The following is an 18,855-nucleotide window of genomic DNA, read 5'->3' as shown; positions in this document are numbered from 1 at the left end:
AGCGATTTTGGACAATGTTACCTGTAACCACTGGGACTGGTCGTTGTGGCCGGAGGTCCAGGCGTTGACTTTGCCTTGCTTGTCCAGCCGAGCTTTCCTGGGCTCCCAGGTGAACATGTCCATGTTGAGAGTTCGGAAGATGCTGGAGGCAGTGATCTGATAGTCTTGTATATGTCCTGATTTCATCCCTAGAGGCTCAGAACAGCCTGAAAGAAAATGAGAACAGCTCCCTGAGAAAAATAATTTATCACCCTGAAACTTTTCCACATTCATTTTGGAGAAGCAAGAAAAGATTAAATATAATGTTATTCATTCCTCCAAAGACAGAGCATCTAAATTCAAAAAAAAAAAAAAAAGAAAGAAAGAAAGAAAGAAAAAAAACAACAGCTATAATCAGAAACAGATCTGGAACAAAATCGAAAAACAAGATAGCCAATTCAGGCTATTTTGTCTGAATATATTTTGGAAAAATTGAAAACAAGACAGACAATTCAAACTACTTTTCCGTGATAGATGATTTTGCAAAATGAAAACAATGCTGTAATGCTCTCTCCTGTCTCATTACTGGAAGCCTCATGACTATTTCCTAGTTTTCAACAGTTTTATCGTGCCTTTAAAAATGAGACGTTTTCTTACAAAGTATATTTGGTTTTCTTTGATTTGTTTTCATAATGCTGCAAATGAAAATTCCCTCAGTACAAAGTCATTTCACAAAGTGCTCCTATATAAACTGGACAGCATTTTCTTTCCTAAAAAATATCTGTTACTAATGATCCTTGTAGCACTGACATGGCTTCATCTGGAAGGAAGGAATCTAATATTTACTCTTTGTATACAATGTGCCAAGGCATTGTGCAAGTGTAGAATTTAAACACATAGATAAGATGATGGAACAAAATAAGCACATTCTGGCAAAAGACATTATTAGATAAATCTTATAAATACTTATATTTCAATCATATTCAATAACTTCTCATGCCTGGATATTTTTGCAAGATTCTTAAACATACCAATGTATTTTCAAGTTTGATACAGTTGCAGATGTCAGTTTGCCATCCTTGAAAAAAACTGTGTGTGTATGTACATATATGATTTCTCATCTTGAGTCCCAACTATGACAAAATTTCACTTAAAAATTTTGTAGTAGGAAAAATTATTATATCATTAGCTAATCTTCCATATGCAAAACTGTTATATTTTACAAAACAAAACATACACAATGTAAGTTTGATCATCAATGGAATAAAAGAGACATTTCTATCCGTATACACATTATCCTGTCTACCAGTTCCCCATCACCCGTTGTGTGGTCTTGTACTTGTTATTTAACAACTAAGTGCTTCAGTTTCTTTATGTGTAAAATGGTGATAATAATAAAAGCTATATCTAAGAAGCGTTCTAAAAAATTAGTTAATAAATATGAACTACTTAGAAACTCTGCTTACATATAGCGAGCATTCAATAAGTGTTACTTTAAAAAAAATTTCCATAAAGTTCATTTCAACAGTGTTAAGTCCATAAATATCAGCATATCAGTTATTACTAAAGAATATCCTAGGTGTGGGTGACATTTCTAAAATGAAGCCATTTCGGTTCTACATTCTAAGAGAGGTGGTGTAAAATTTTTCTTTGAAAATTAATTAATTTAATTTATTTTTTTTTGCCATAGGGCACATATGCTCACCAGAGAGAGACAGAGAAAGAAAGTGAGAAATTACTCCCTAAGGAGGGTGGCCATGCCACAATCCTTTCTCCTCCATTATCCTCTCAGGATTTTGGGCATGCCTGCTCATGTGACTAGTGTGATTTTTCAAGCTGCCAGGTCTTGGACTTGAACTGTGATAAGCCACGTGGGAAGTCAGCACCTTAACCACCATGTCACCTGTTGGCCCTGACAAATAATTCTTCTAATGAACATATATTAGTTATATACATTCATGAAGTACAATGTGAATCTTCTGAGAATACAATGCTAAGTGATTGGAACAGGGTAATTAGTATACTCATCCTCTGAAGCATTTGTCATTACGTTATACTAGAAACATACAAAGTCCTCTTTTCATAAATAAATCTTAATTACAAGAAATTGTCAACCTGGACCACTTTTGCCTTCACCGTCTAGGAAATGTCTAGTCTTTCACAAAAAGTGAGATGGAGGGCTATGAGCTTTACCAAATGCAAATCTCGTTTAGTTCCAGGTAGGCAACATATATCCTAAAATAGCTCTAAAATCTAAATGTAAATTCTCATTTGGAAAATGTCATAACAAATCTCAGAGGTTCTAGAAAATTCTAATAGCCATAATGGCATGCCATTTTTCTTCAGGCAGTTCTAAGGTAAGTTTGATCACTAATGGCATAAAAGAGACTTTTCTATACCTACTAACTTATTTTCATTCTTTACTGGTTCTCAACTCTGCATTATATCATTATTATCAGTCATTCTCTGCATTTTAGACGTCTCACAAGTTCTATCTCCAGCCCCAAATAATGAATCCACTGACCAAATCTTTGCAAACTTTGCTTACTTTGCAGAGAAATATAAGGGGAAACAAAAGGTGGTTGTTTTTTTTTTTTTATTTTTGTTATAAAATAATACTGAAGTATTGGATAGAAACAATATTTTACTTTGACAGTTTATTTCAGCATAGTTCATATCCACTCTGTTGTCTAAGACTTAACCCTGAAGAAGGGCTAAATAATTATTTGTTCAAAGAATAAATGAATATTTCTCCTTATGGGTGTGACCTAATTTATTCTAAACATCTTACGTCAGATTTCTTCCAGATAATTTAGAAAATGTTCTTTTTAAATGTGTGGAAGAGATTAACTAATGATCTTCTAGGAAAACTAAAAGATCTTGAAACCATTTATTGGGTATGATAACATGGCCTTGAGCTTTATAGCGTTGCACTAGGTTGTGGGAAATAGTTTGGCCCGTCATATTCATGTTTATTTCCAAGACTTACAGTTAACCTCTCTGCCAATTTGCCTCATGCCACAAATATCCTTTCTCATCCATATAATTTCATGCATATAAATTAATTAAGTCTGATACCAGCATGGACAGCAACTGAACAAAATAAAACATTAACAACGGAATCGATTATTTCCACAGTGAAGTGCAGGCACTTTAAAAAGGATCCACTGAGAGATATACTCTCTGCACGCAAGTTCAAAATCAATCTGTCGGGTTGGGAGATGGGGCATGGCTTTTTTTTTTTTTTTTTTTTTTTTAAATAAACCCTATAAAGTACCAGGTATATTCTCCTGTCAAACTTGAAAGTAAAATATATTCACATCTTAGGGGTGTAACTGTGCCATGCATAAGAGGCTGACCCTCATGAATCAAAAAAATGACAAATTGGAGCAGGTGATGTTAAGCAACTCAAAACCACCAGGCTTGCAGCAGGCCTCATCGTGGTGTGGCTTCCTCTCGATTGCTTTATGATAAATGGCTTGGGAGCGACACTGGCCTTGGTGATAGAGTGATACACAATACAAATACTGTCCAGCAATAACTCTGCTAAGATTTACTGGCAGTCAATAAGACTGTCTGGATTATCAAAATAAGGAAAAGATTGCTGTTAAGATCATTAACAGTACTAAAAACGCTATGCTGGTCGCTTCACAAAAGACCAAATATGAAAATACAGAATATGAAAACATGATTCTTAAAGCAGGTTTACTCATCTGGCCGAATCACTCCAATTTCTTTAAGTGAAATGGGCATATAAAAACTTGGTTATTTTTTAATAGTAACTTTTGTTGTATTTGCTCAAGAATCACTTCCTTTCTAGGTACTACAAATGAATCTAAGAAGGAAATTGATATGAAGTGTATGGTTCAACTGACAGGAAACCTCTTGAAGTGAATAAAGAGCACACAGGTCTTTGCAGAGATGTGCCCTTCTTATTTTTAACTAAATGGTATTTTCTTTGTTTATTTGTTTTAAATTTGTCATGGGGGGAGCACTCACTAGAGAGAGACAGAGAAACAGAAAGACAGAGGGAAGAGAAAAAAAGCCCTCTCCAATGGAGCGTGACCACCCCATAACATTGTTACTCCATCTCTCCATCCTATTGGAATTTGGGGCATGCACACACATGCACTGTGTATGTTTGTCAAGCTGTTTGGTCTGGGGTTTCAACTGTGGTTGGTCATGTAGGGTTTGGCTCCTTAAATGCTAGGTAACAGATCTGGAACCTGAATGATATTGTATTCAGTTTCAAATAAATTTTTTCCACGGGGACCAACAGTTAACATAATGGCTATGTCACTAAACTCCCATGTAGCCAACCGCGGTTCGCGTCCCGGACCCGGTGGCTTAAATTCACGCTGGGTGCGTGTGCGTGCGTGTCCAAGATCCCAAGAGGAGAATGGAGGAGAACGGATTGTGGCGTGGCCATCCCCCCTGGGGGATGATTTCTCGCTTTCTATCTCTCTGTCTCTCTCTGTCTTTCTGGTGAGCGCACACGCCCTATAGCAAAAACCTCTAAAAAAATAAAGATTTTTCCATATTTATAGGTTACTCTAGAAAGCAGAGTGCACAAAACGTTTTTCTTTGCAGATGTTTGGGCAAAATAATTTTAGACCAATTTTACAAATATAATTTATAAATTCTGATCTTAGAAATATAAGAATCACCAACACAAATTTAACACAGTGAAATTCCTAGACAAGATTTTCTATTTAATAAAGAATCTTGCTGTATTGAAACAGGACCATGTAAGATCCACATATGAAGTGTTCATCTTTGTATCTAGTATTGATGCACAAGCAAGGTAAGAATTACTTAACTCTCACTGCTTTGACAGATTATCCTGGAGCTGGATAACCATTATTGTACAATGAGCAGATTGCTAGCTAAAAATTATCTCAGAATGGATTTATAGTACCAATCTTGGTATTGAAACATTGTTCTTTTGGGAGGAATGATACATTTACATATTTCCTAAGACAAAAAAAAATAAAACAAAAAGCACATCAAGTTTTTATGTAAATGGTCAGATACACAGCTTCCTTTTCTGTGCCGTATCACCTAAACTCGATCGCAGTTTATAGGGTCAGGCAGGTTCCAGCATTAACATAATCAGAGATAGTACCCAAACAATGAGATATTTAAATCTGGTAAGAATTTTCTCAGAGAATTCTTTTTACTTTCCTCAGCCATTCAACACAGCACATTACTCTTTCTACATTAATTCTGCTCTGTAGATGTTTTAAAATGTGTTCCTCCTACACACAAACACAGTTCCTCAGTGAACCGTGCCCTTGTTATTTTGTAGCAGAAAGGAGTTTCTATGGATGTTGAAAAGTTGCAAGTTAGTAGCAGACATACAAATAGGCTTCTTAAAAAAAAAAAAAAAAAAAAAAAAAAAAAGAGGAGAAAAAGAGACAATATAAGGCTCACCTGATAGTTCACAGCCGAGAAGTTCCATTCGCAAAGTGCAATGCCTTCGACAAACTTGGGGATAGAGTCTTACATACTGAGCTTTGATGGGAGGTGTGAAAGAATTAGCATAGGGTGTATTGTTGTCAACATTTCCGCGGAACACCTGTGTAAAGACATAAGGCACCGCACCGTAAAGTGATTAATTGCAATAGCTTCTTCACCTATTTGTACATCACAACTTTATACTTTAGTCAGTATAATCCTTCATTAAATAATTTGGGGGCCTGGAGCATTTAGAAAGCACCTTGCCAAGAGCATTGAATATAAAACCCATGGATAAAATCCTAATTAGAGCTATAAACCACAGTGGCCTATGGCAGAATCTATGCTCCACTATGATGGTCTTGTCAATTTTAAGACCAGTCCTTCAGAGGCAGGGGAGTGCTTCTTTCTGTTTTTTAGAAATAAGCTCCATAAATCCTTCAGCTAAATCTGGGTCTGTCTGTCTGTTCATTTTGCTACTTAATATTTATACTTTTGTTGGTAGGAACCTAGTTCACCAATGCTTGCTGAATATTCAGTGTCTCTAATGCTATGGTCAGATTTATGATGCTTTAGAGTCTGATTCAAGATGACATCTTTACTAACTGGTCCCAGATCACTGGATAAGAGGCCAATAATCCCTTCTATATTTATCTCCAGTGAAAAACTTTTTTCCCCTAAAAATCATGTATTAAAATGTGTCATTTTTAATTCATTTGAGCCTCATTCTTATTTTACCTTTTTTTTTGTGATCTGGTAATCAAAAAACCTTATTCAAATTCATTTTAGAGGGTAATTTTTAATATCTCATAAAATTTATTAGAGTCTAGTCTAATGCTTGGTTTTACGTGGGATGGTTTTCAGTGCTGATATTGTTAAATTAAAACATTTGAGAAAGTATTAATAAAGGAATCGGGAATGTAATAAAGACAGAAGAGATACTGAATATTATATCCATTTGCTCTAAACTATTTTATTGTGCTAAATAAAAAATATTTTTCTAACATGACATATATAAAGATATACATCTTTTATGCCACTTGATGCTTTTCTTACTTTTAAAATAATAGTTGTAATCAGTAGTTATTTAAGGAAAGTGCTAATCTGTAAGAGCAATAAAAATGAAATTGAAAGCCAATGACTGCTAAAATAAAGTTTATCAGACACAAGATTTGATAACTTTGCTACAAAGTATTTGTAGGACCACCAATTTAAATCTGAGACAGACACCGGCATGGTGGTTAAACTGGCTGGATCCTACAGGTCGACTGTGCAATTAAGAGTCCCAGATCTGACGACCTGAAAAGCATGCTAGGTGTGTGTGCACATGTGTGCCGAAAGCCCAACAGGAGAACTGGGGAGAAGGGATTGTGGCATGGCCATCCACCTGGGGAGTGATTTCTCACTTTCTCTCTCTGTCTTTCACAAGTGAAGATGCCCTCTGGCAAAACTAAATAAATAAAATAAAATCGGAGAAAATCTTAGATAGCAGTCACTGTAAATGTATAACTTGGAAAAACTCCTATTGTTTTCATCCCACTAGTCCAATCAAAACTAAGAGGCATCAAAAATTTACTTTCAACAACAAAAGGCTTCTTTCTGAAGACTCAGTTGTCCTTTGATAGCCAATGTTTAACCGATGGAATTTTACATTTATTTATTTATTTGTTTATTTATTTATTTATTTATTTACATAGGTAAGTAGATAGGTAGGTAGGTAGAGATTTCTGCTATAGTGTGCATATACTCACTAGGGAGACAGAGACAGAGAGACAGACAGAAAGTGAGAAATCAACCCCCAGGAGGGATGGCCATGCCACATAGCCCTTCTTCATTCTCCTCTTGAGATTTTAGGCATGCACGCACATGCCCCTAGTGTGAAGTTTAATCAGCGTGAACCTCCTGCTGGTTCTGAGACTTGAACTGCGGTTGACTACATGAGATTCCAGCAACCTAACCATTACGACATCTGCTGGTCCTAGAATTTTACTTTTAAATGAAATGTCTTAAGTCGGTCTTACCATGTCTTCATTGGTTCCTTTCACTTTGTACATGGCCCAAGTCTTTCCATCATTGCTGTAGGCAATTTTGTAAGATTTTATGTACTCTGGGCTTCCAATCCTCTTGGCTCCTTGAGTAATCACACCAGTAACTCTCATTTTTCTTTGCAAATTTATCTAAAGAGACAAAACACAATCATCAATAATCTCATTGCTTAGGTAAATTGGCACATTACTACACAAGAGGATTATCCTTTAGAATCTTATGGATGACATTCTTTTTCTCTTTTAAATCTGAGGTTCTTTCTTCATAGCCTAAACCTTCCCAATACATACAACACAAACACTGGACACCCTGAATCATGTTTCTGCCCATTTTGGAAGCCAAGTTTCACATTCAATATTGTTGAACATTCCTTTTTCAATTATCTTTTATCTCATTTCAATTATCTTGTTTATACCTCTTGTAGACGGCCAAATTATCTCTGCTAGGGTTTTGGCTGACGAGCTAAACGCTAATTTTCTAAAGCTTAACTTGTCAACAAGTAACAACATCAAACCCACAAAGCTGTTTTCATGCATCTCTCCAAATCATTAGCAATGGTGTTTTTTAAAAGATTCCTATTTGCTCCAATATTTAAGTTCTGAATATATATATTTTAGCGAGATGGAATTTCAGATAGTCAAGTATTACCAAGTATGGGTTGTTTCTACTTTTACTAGATATTTGTAATTAACTATCAGTGCTATTTTCATTAAATACAAAGTAACAATTAAAAGATGATTTACACTTCTGGGATCACTAAGCTTCAGTAATTACAAAGTTTTAAACATCTGACTTCCATGTGTCTAGCACTATGAGATTTGGATGATAAGGGATTCAGTATTAAAAGGCTAGGATTTCACCATCAGCATCATCTTCAAATTTAATACTAGGAACCCATATTGCTGTAAGAAATAACCTCAACCTTAGAAGAAGGCTATAACATGATTTTAGAAACATCCGCACTACAAAAACCTCCTACAAAGAATCCACTTTCATCCCATCCCAACGTTATTTTGTGATCTCTTTGTACAATAACAAAGGCTAAAAGGTCACTTTAGGCTTCTTGTAGCTGTATGCACCACTCCAGAGACTACATTAAAGGTACACTGGGATTGTATTGGGAGTTTTAAAATTACTTTCTGTGAACTTGATGGATGCTAGGATATGCAATAAAATATTTTCATTTATGTGTCTGGTTTCAGAGAAACTATTGTTCCACTGGCTAGTACACTGTATGACCTAAAAAGAAAAAAGAAATGTATTCTAAGGCATTTTAAGTCCCTTTCATGAATGTTAGTATGAAGAAAAACAGTCTGATCTAGAATGCTCGAATTTATGCTAAGGCCAGATTTGAGGCAGAAAAGGATGGACAGATTTCAGTTCTGGTTTTCTCACTTCCTTTCTACATAATCTTGGACAGTTTTTCTAAGTCTTTTACAATTTAATTTCTTCCCTTATAAAAGGGCTTTCCATAGAATTACTTTACGGAAAGATTATATGATATATGTATTTGAAAAAATTAACATCACCTAGAAAGCTTTTACAGTTGCCTTTTGGTTTGATTTATAATTTGTGTGTGTTTCCTTTTTTTTTTTAATTAAAAGGAGCATTTCCTTTTGTCTTCTTCTCTAACTACTTCCTGTGAAGGAATGTGGAATTAGAGAGATGCATTTCTAAGACCTGACCATATGAAGAACACTTTGTAAACAACTTTCCAAGCTAAAATTAGTAAGACTTTAGGGTTACGAGGATTAAGTGAATGTATGGGGCCCAGCCATGGTTGCTCACCCTAAGACAAAGTGTTCAGCAGATTAAGACCACCTGGGAGGCCCAGGTTAGAGTCCTGTTCCAACCTAAAGGGTGGGCATGGTGGTGCACAGTTGTCATCCAAGAGACTTGGAGGACCATGACATGGCCAGACACTGCCTTAAAACAATTTAAAAAAATAAAAAAAGGTGTGTGCAAATCTGTCCATTAGCTTCAACATGGGGGAAGGAAATTAATGAGCTCCTGACAAGATAGCAACTAGCATGGGCCATATGCGGAACCCAGCACTAAAGATCCTCTGAGACAAATATTTACTAAACAGGCTCTGAGCTTTATCAATCTTAATATAAAAACAAAACAAAACCCAAAACCCAAAACCCAAAAACCATGGGGCCTGTTAGTATATTGGGAGCTGTTGAGATCCCAGTGTGTGCCTGGAATGTATAGAGAACTCCAAGGGTGGACGATGACCTTGGGCTTGGGAAGAACTTTCTAGATGTGCCATTTCTCATTCTCATTTTCATTTTGCTTGTCTCGACCTTTCCTGATCAACCCAGTTCCAGCTGCTAGCAGTCAGAAACAGTAATAAAATGTGGGGCCAGGCTGGAAGGGAGCCTGTCGTCACTAGCAGGCCTGCATGCTTTCCCTGTGTAATTCACATCCCTAGTTCACAGACTAAGAAGGAAAAACAAGAGAAATCCTGGTACGAGCAGTGTCTGGGACAGGTGGAGGCTTTTGCAGGGAGAGCAGAGCACTGTGTTGAGCTGACTGTCGTGAGATGCCCCCTTTGCCCCAACTCGGTCCACTTGGTAGAATTGAAGCTAGAGCGTGGGTCTCTCCCTTCCCAGAGGCCCCTTAGTGACCAGATATTAATAATGAACTCTCTGGGGACCAGCAGTTAGCGTAATGGCTATGTTGCTGGACTCCCACGTAGTCGACCAGGGTTTGCGTCCCGGACCCGGTGGCTTAAAACTCACGCCGGGCGCGTGTGCGTGCGTGCCCAAGATCCCAAGAGGAGAATGGAGAAGGGATTGCAGCATGAGCTTCCCCCCTGGGGGGTTATTTCTCGCGTTCTGTCTCTCTGTCTCTCTTTGTCTGTCTGGTGAGTGCACGTGCCCTATAGCGAAAATCTCTCAAAAAAATAAAAATAAAACAAAACGACAAAACGAAACAAAACAAAAAACAAAGCAAAACACAGAACCACCATTAAAAGAAACTATTCTAAGAGAACAGACAAGTCAAAACTTAAAAATAGAAACAAAATTCTCTGAAAAGATAAAGGTTTTGAAACATTAAACAGAAACCTTTAAAAGGTTTTGAAACATTAGTACACACAGACACACACACCAATTGGAGATGATAATTATGAAAAATAACAATGTCTAAATAAATTCCCAATGGAGTGGCTTCAATAGCAAGGAAGCAAGAGATATAGGTGAAGAATAAACCGAGGAGTAGCAAGAAAGGGTTATAAAACTCTGTCTAGAAGGCAAGATTGTAGGGTATAGAGATTGCCTACATTGACAGTAAAAAACATTTTACTGAAAACCAAGAGAAACAATAAATAATAAAAATAAATGAAAAAGTTCTGCAAAGTTTCTTAATGTAAAATCAGCATATAACCAGTCTATACCAACAACTATCTACTAATAATGTAACATAATAATTAAGATTGTGTGCTCTCAGCCCATGGAGAGACAGACAAATAAGTAGAACAGAGCAGGAAATAAATGAACAGATCCCAGAATGTACGGAGCTTTTGTGTATGAAATAAATAATATTTAAGTCAGTGGAGGAAAACAGAGCATTAAAATAACTGTGTTAAGACAATTTGGCAAACATCTTCAATAAATAAATTTACATCAATATCTGTCACCTTATATAAGAATGAATTCCAGCTAAATTGAACACTTAAATGAAAAAAAACAAAACAAAACAAAACGAAAACCAGATTAAAAAAACACAAAATAATCTGAAGAAAATATAAAATTAAAAATAATCTGGTTGGTCAGTAGTGTGGTGGTTAAGGCCGCTGGATTCCACATGGCCAACTGCACAGTTCGAGTCCCAGACAGGGTGGCTTGAAATACATGTCAGAGCGTGTGTGTGCATTCTAAAGATTCTGAAAGGAGAGAGTAATGGAGGAAAAAGGATCGTGGTGTCACCATTCCTCTTGGGAGAGTGGCTTTGTCACCCCCCCTCCCTGTCTCACTGGTGAGCTCACATACCCAATAGCAAATTAAAACAAGAAAACTGAGATGAAAATGATTTTCTATTCATGATGCTAGATTTAGAAATGATTTTAAACATTTCTGCAACCCCAAAAGCAAAACAAATCAAAATACAAATGACAAATAAGGACTAAAAGTCTATAAATCATATCATATTAAATAAATTAGGAGAGCTTACATATTTATAGGTAAAACAGAAATAGCCCAATATAATAGACAAAATGGGATTCACATGGATTCCAAACATGTGAAAAGATACTCAACCTTACTTGGAGTAGAAATTAAATGAACTCTATTCTGACTTCTAATTAACCTACCACGAGCAAAAATCAAAATGTTTGATCACACAATATTAGCAGTAGTGTAGAAATAGGCTCGCTTATGCTTTGTGGGTGGGAATATAACTGACACGGTCTTTGTGAAGGACAACTTGGTTACATGAAACAAAATGACAAATGAATATTCCCTTTAATTCAGCCATTGTGTGCTAAGAATGCAGCCTACAAGTCTAAGCACTCACAGGTAAGTTGATGTAGGTACAGAGTTGTTCCCTGCAGCACTGTATACAATAGAACACTATTTCAAACAATTTAAAATGTCTATCAACAGCAGTCCAAGCCATTTCATTATGGAATAGTACAGAAAATACGATACTGTTCAGTTGTAAAAGAAAAGACCGGGAATGAGGGAAGGAATGGGAAGGGGAAGGAAAGGATGGAAAGAGAGAGAAAGAGGTTTCTTGGCATAATGATATAAAAAGATCACTTCAGCAACAGGACGACATATTGCATATGCCCCCAAATTTTAAAAAGTTAAAGATTTTGCTTTAACCAATAATATCACAGAAAAAAAAAAAAACCTCGAAGAAAGGTGACAGCTGAAAGAATATATTATAATGTCAAAAATTGATGGGGAGGGTTGGGGTCAACAAGTGGCATGGCGGTTAAGGCACTGGACTCCTGCAGGGCTGACCACAGTTCGAGTCCTAGACCTGTGGCTTGCTTTTCAGTCTTCCCCCACTCTGTCTCTCTCTAGTGAGCACATGTGCCCTATAGCAAACTAAAAAATAATAATAAAAAATTAAATAATTCTTATAAAAGATTGATAGAGAGGGCTGGCCTCATAGCATCATAGTCAAGGGAGCCAGATCTCATATAGCCAACCACAGTTTGAATCTCAACCCAGCAACTTGAAAAACATACAGAGCATGAGTACATGGACACCTAAATTCCCAAAAGGATGGGGAAAACGAGGATTGCCATGTGACTGTGCCCCACTGTGGTGCTTTCTTCCTTTCCCTCTCTCTGTCTTTTTCTGGTGACTCCATATGCCCTCTGGCAATTAAAACAAAACAAAAACAGATAGGGTGTCCAGATTTGTGGTGCAGTCAGCTTGGAATCTACAGTGCTGGAAGCCACATGGCCAGCCATAGTCTCGGATCCTTAGCTGACATGAAAACATGTTCGTGCATACTCAAGATCCTGCTCAGCTCGAAGGCCATAGACTTGCTCTCACTCTCTCCCCCTCTCTCTCACTCTCTCTCTCTCATGCTCCTGTGCACATGGACACATTCTGGAGAATGAAAATAAAATCTTTTAAAAAATTGACAGAGACTTGTTATTTTGTACACTAGTTTACACACTTTTTGGCCTCAGAGCTCCTTTACTCTCCTGAAAATTTCTAAAAGCTTCGAAGAGCAAGCACATGCAAAGACGTGTGCATGCATGCATCTCAATGCTTACTGTATTAGAAATGAAAAATAAGAAATTATAGAAATATGAACTTATTGGGACCAGCAGTTAGCGTAATGTCTATGTTGCTTAACTTCCATGTAGTCGACTGTGGTTTGAGTCCCGGACCTGGTGGCTTAAAACTCATGCCGGGTGTGTGCATGTCCAAGATCCCGAGAGGAGAATGGAGGAGAAGGGATTGCGGCATGGCCATCTCCCCTGCGGGGTGATTTCTCACTTTCTGTCTCTCTGTCTCTCTTCAAGCTTACACATGCCCTATAGCAAAAACCTCTCCAAAAAAAGAAAAAAGAAATGTGAACTTATTAAGTCATTTGAAAATAACAATAAGTCAGTTACATGTTACCATAGTTTTAAAAAGCTCATTGTCTCATTGTCCAAAAACAAATCTTTACTGAGAAGAGGTTATTTTATGTTTTTACAGACCTCTTTAAATTGGCTTTTAAAAAGACAGGTTTTCATATTTGCTTCTGCGGTAAGTCTTCTTGGCCAAAGTATATGAGAACAATCCATTAGGTTGTCAGGAAAGTCATAGCATATTTTTCTATGTAAAAATGCCCTCCCCAACAAGCCGATGGCTTTATACAGATACTTAGCTGGAAAAGGAAGGTGTATAGAATAACCTTTCCACACCAAAACTTAAAAAATATTTGTTTGTTAAATTTTAGTTGCTGGGCCTATCCCCTGGCCTGGTGGTTAGGGGTGCCAAATCCCCCATGACTGACTGTGTCGTTCAAAACCTGGCCTTGGTGGCTTGAGAAACAAGCTGGGCAGATGTGTATGTGTGACCAAAATCCCAATGGAATGGGAGATGGGGAGAGGAGACTATGGCATGGCTGCATGGCTGGGCCCCACTGGGGTGGGGAGTGGGGGGTGGGGGGAGATATTTCTCTCTCTCTTTTCTCTCTCTCTCTCTCTCCCTTTTTATCTCTGTCTGGTGAGCACACATGCACTCTGGCTCAAAAACAACAAAAAAAAAACCAAAACAAATAAACCAAAATTTTAATTGCTATATGGAATCTGAAACTCTCTAATGCATTTTTCCTATTTGTTACGTTAAAATCCATCAGTCCATCTTGCACTTTTTTTGAGAGAGAGATTTTTGCTTTAGGACATGTGTGCTCACCGGAGAGACAGAAAGTGAGAAATCACCCCTCAGAGGGTATGGCCACAGCACAACCCCCCTCTCCTCCATTCTCTCCATTCTCCTCTTGGGATTTTGGGCACATATGCACACCCACCTGGCACAAGATTCAAGCCAGTGAATCTGGGACTTGAACTACAGTTTACCACATGGGAGTCCAGAGCTTTAACCATTACAGCATCTGCTGGCCCCACAGGTAAAACTTTTCTAAAATTCTAGTTTTTACTTGAAATTTATAATTTTTCCACCAGCAGCAAACACTATCAGCAATTTGTTCTTGATGTGACAGGGTTACTTTTCAAGACAATCTCTGTCTAATATGCGGGCATCTAAAGTTACGGTTTATCTGTTCGTTCTTAGAAATATATTCAATGTTACAAAAAAAAAGGTGGAGTGGGAGTAGTTCATGTTGAAACTCGGATAACCTCACAAGTGCTTTTCCTGGAGACAATCATCACACTTCAGCACTCAGTGAAAGAGCTTCATGCATAATTCCCATTTAATCACACAGAAAATTAGAGACGTAACAAGGACTGGCATTTAATAAAATTAGTTTCCATTAGTGCTTCATCAAGGACATTCTTAAATTAATTGGGTATTCTTCTTTTACTCCAACAAGTGTATGATGGAGATGAATACAATGATGACTGGTATACTTTGGTGCCACTGTTTTGGCTTGTCTTAAGGAACTGCAGCTCTACTCACCATTACGAACAGCTCAGCACAAATGCTAATACAGAGATACAGGCAAAGACCGTCAGGGGCTATGGAAGTAGGGCTGACCTGTGAGCCTCCTAAGTGGGTCTCGGGACCACCTGTCTGTCAGCAATATGTGAACTATACTTCCTGTTGAGAACCACTTCTCTGAAATACACAAGTTTTTGTTGTTTTAACAAACGATACACACACATACACATTCCAAAAAGAAAAGGAAATCAATAGGAAATGGAGCAAAGGATATTAAAAGGCAATTCAGAGAAAAGGAAATGGTAATAGCTTAATTTTCACTATTGAAGAGATGCAAATTAAATAAGGTGAGAGCAATTTACAGTCAACAGAATGGCAGAGAAAAATGTCAGATAATATCAAGTATTGGCAAGGAATTCCTCTGCTGCTGGTGGGAGTATAAATTCGCATAGTCATTTCCATCTGTTAGTAAAATTAAGCAACCCTATTTCTGGAGATTTTTCCCTGAAAAACTTTTGTGCAAGTGCTAAAGGAGAAATGTAGACACACATCTATTGCACTATTATTTTATGTTAGCAAAGAGAAACAGCTTAAGTGGCTAGCCCTAGAGGAATAGAGAATTAAAGTATAAATCGTGTGTGTGTGTGTGTGTGTGTGTGTGTGTGTGTGTCTGAGCATGCCTGTGTATGTACGCTCCCACTCGCATAACTCCCATTCTAGGACTCTGAAATGATCAATTGGATTTACACATGGTTACTTACAAACATAAGAATGAATGTGGGACAAGATTGAAACACACGCAATGTTGTATATGTAAATTTAAACACACATTTTCATATAACATCATATGCTACCCAAGAATTCACGTCTCAGAATAAACATGGGCAAGGCGCAATGAAAGGTTACACAGGAACTCTTCAGGGTTGGACTCATATTGAGAAAGAGGAATGGAAAGGGAGGCGAGGATCAAGTAACAGCTGAACATTAAATGAGAAAGTATCTTGCTCAGACCGATGATAATGATGTGCCTTGCAATACAGAGCTGTATCTTTAAATCAGTGGTGGCGTGTGTTATCCTAAGTGGAGAAAGAAAGGATCGGTTCCTCCCATGTAACAGATCATTCTCAAGGAAAATGACATACACACAGCCACGGGAGGTACTAGCAGTCACCTACGAAAATATTCCCTGAGTCTTGTTTCCTGGTATAAAATACAGTGCATATGCATTTCAAACATACTTACATATCAACATACTTAACACTATTTATGGCTGTACTAGGCAAAGGCTTAAGAAGCAATTAGCTGTAAAGATAGCTAACTGGCTTTCTTTACCTTAACTTGCTACCAGACATTGCAATATACTTCAGTGCCACATTGAAGTGCATATCCAACTGGAAGCTGATATCTCTACTTAAAAATAATATAAACAGGTAAGTACACATGCCCTATGGCAAAAATCTTTTAAAAAACACAAACATAAAAGTATATAAAAGGAGACCAGCAGTTAGCGTAATGGCTATGTCACTGGATTCCCATGTAGTCAACTGCAGTTCAAGTCCCAGACCCGGTGGTTTAAACTCACACCAGGTACATATGTGTGTGTGCCCAAGATCCTGAGAGGAGAATGGAGGAGAAGGGATTGCAGCATGGCTATACCTCCTTGGGGGTGATTTCTTGCTTTCTATCTCTCTGGCTCTCTCTGTCTTCCTGGCGAGCACACACGCCCCATAGCAAAAACCTCTCCCCCCAAAAAAGAAAAAAAAATATGAAAAAGGAATTAGTCATTTACCTTTCATTGAAAAAGAAGCTTTCATATTATTAAATATATTAATTATTAGGATGTGAAAGAGGAAATCATTCATTTTAGAGATTCCCTGGGTCTAGGAGTCACTGCCAATTGAAGACCACTTAAAAAGAAAACAAATGCCTGACTCAGAAATTACTCCTAGAAAAATTAAGTTACAATCAAACACTTAGTGTACATTCATTCACTTTATGATTATTAAGACATATACGCATGCTATAGTTTTTGAGTTGATATATTAAAAATGTGAATTTGAAGGTTAGATAGCATATTACAATTGAGTGCTATGTAAATACACAGTACTTATATGAGGGAGGGTTTCAAAAAGTTCATGAAAATGCATAATATGGAAAAATATACAAATAGATTTCACATTTTTTGCACCCAAACAAACTCACACTTTAATTCCACTTTTCGGCAAGCTTTTTGAAGACCCTTCATGTAATAATGGTACTCTACAGCAATCATTGCAAATGAAGTTTTCATAATATGTAAAAAAAAAAGCCAGGCAATTTGTTTAAGGTGATAATATGAGTTCTAGTGAATTATGTTTGAAGGATTCTGTTTTAATAATGGTGAAGTCTGTGCATTGTTATATAATTACTGTAAGTTATCAGGTAAAATATTAGGTAGCAAAAGAATCTATACAACAAGATGAGGCTGGTATATTTCCATCATTAGAATGATTAAAAATATAACATGAGGCAGTTTGCTGTTACTACATATAAGATATACACAAAATCATGCTTAAATTAAAAGACGACCACATTGCAAAAAGAAAGACTAAACTAGAACCACTTCTTAATATCAGTTAATAAGTATTTCTTGTGAACATCACAGCTGTCTTTCTATTTGATTAAAAAATATTACTTCTCATATGATTTTAAAACTGTGTAATTGGAGAAAATTAGAATACCTAAAAACCCTTGTAGATAGTGCTACTAGAAGAATCTTTTGTTCTTGTATTTGATCTTAGAGCTCCTTAAGACCTTTGTAATTTCCGGAGCAATAGGAGCACCAGACACGGATCTCCTTCATCCCTTGGAACTTCCTTGGTGAGAAAGCATCTCTTGTTCTAATAAGGTAGCTCCTGGATAGCTTCTACGATGGAAGCCAGTTGCCAGGGGAATCAACCATGAGACCATGTTGTTGGAACTTTCAGACCCACTCAGACCTCCAGATAAGTAAGAGCAACTGAAGGTTGAATTGGTCAGCAATGCCAACAATGTATTCAATCGCATCTATTTAACATAGCGTCATAACTCCCCTCACCCTCGAAAACAAACAAGCAAACAGAACACAACAGCTGAAATGAGTTAATTTGTAGACTATCCAGTGTCCACTGGAGAATTGGTGAGTGGTGGGGAGAAGTCCCCACACATTTTTGTGACCAGAGGTGAAATGCTGCATTGAGGGTGACAGTAGGCAAACTTCTTTTTTCTTTTTCATTTTTTTTTTTTCCATTTCAGACAACTATGTTTCCAGCCACAGTGAAAACAATCTTCCTAGGAGTGCTTTTGGTTGGGAGCTGACATTACAAATATGCCTCAGGCAGAAAGAACACATCACCATCTGTTTTATATGATATGAGCATTAACTTGATCTTCCTGGCTAGTTCTAAATATTGACCACCACTCCCTCCCTACACATACACCCCAAGTATTTGACTGTGAAGATACCACTTCAGGGGGGTAAAATAAATAAATAAATAAAGATAGAAATATTATCACCAAAAGCTTGTAGTTTAAAAGCTTAGCTAGAAAGTCAAAAGGAATTGAAACGCCTTTGTTCTTTCATTTTAGCCTATCGACATAAACAGTATTTTATCACATATTATTTACACCTTCTGTGGAGGAGGCTTGGGTGGTGGAAGCATGAATATGGCAAGGAGGCAGGCCTTTGAGGTGTTTAAAGGTGAAAGGAGGAATTCTGACAGAGTATAGTTCAGGGTTTCAATATGACCAGTCCTAGTGACTATATAGGAGCTCACAC

The 18,855-nt window shown here is 37.2% G+C and overlaps 1 protein-coding gene across 1 annotated transcript in view; it reads right to left on the bottom strand.

Annotated features, from left to right (window-relative positions):
- EDIL3 (EGF like and discoidin domains 3) overlaps nt 1-18,855 on the bottom strand; it is a 496,837-nt gene that overhangs the window by 131,411 nt on the left and 346,571 nt on the right. The window contains exons 7-9 of the mRNA XM_006143479.1: nt 7,458-7,613; nt 5,413-5,557; nt 22-206 (exon numbers count right to left, since the gene is read on the bottom strand). Of these exons, the coding sequence (XP_006143541.1) occupies nt 22-206; nt 5,413-5,557; nt 7,458-7,613 (486 nt within the window). The remainder of the gene's footprint in view (nt 1-21; nt 207-5,412; nt 5,558-7,457; nt 7,614-18,855) is intronic.

This window comes from Tupaia chinensis, unplaced genomic scaffold, assembly GCF_000334495.1.
Source record: "Tupaia chinensis unplaced genomic scaffold, TupChi_1.0 Scaffold000099_1, whole genome shotgun sequence".
NCBI lineage: Eukaryota > Metazoa > Chordata > Mammalia > Scandentia > Tupaiidae > Tupaia > Tupaia belangeri.
The sequence above is the reverse complement of the archived record's forward strand: the minus strand, read 5'-3'. Positions and strand labels throughout refer to the sequence as shown.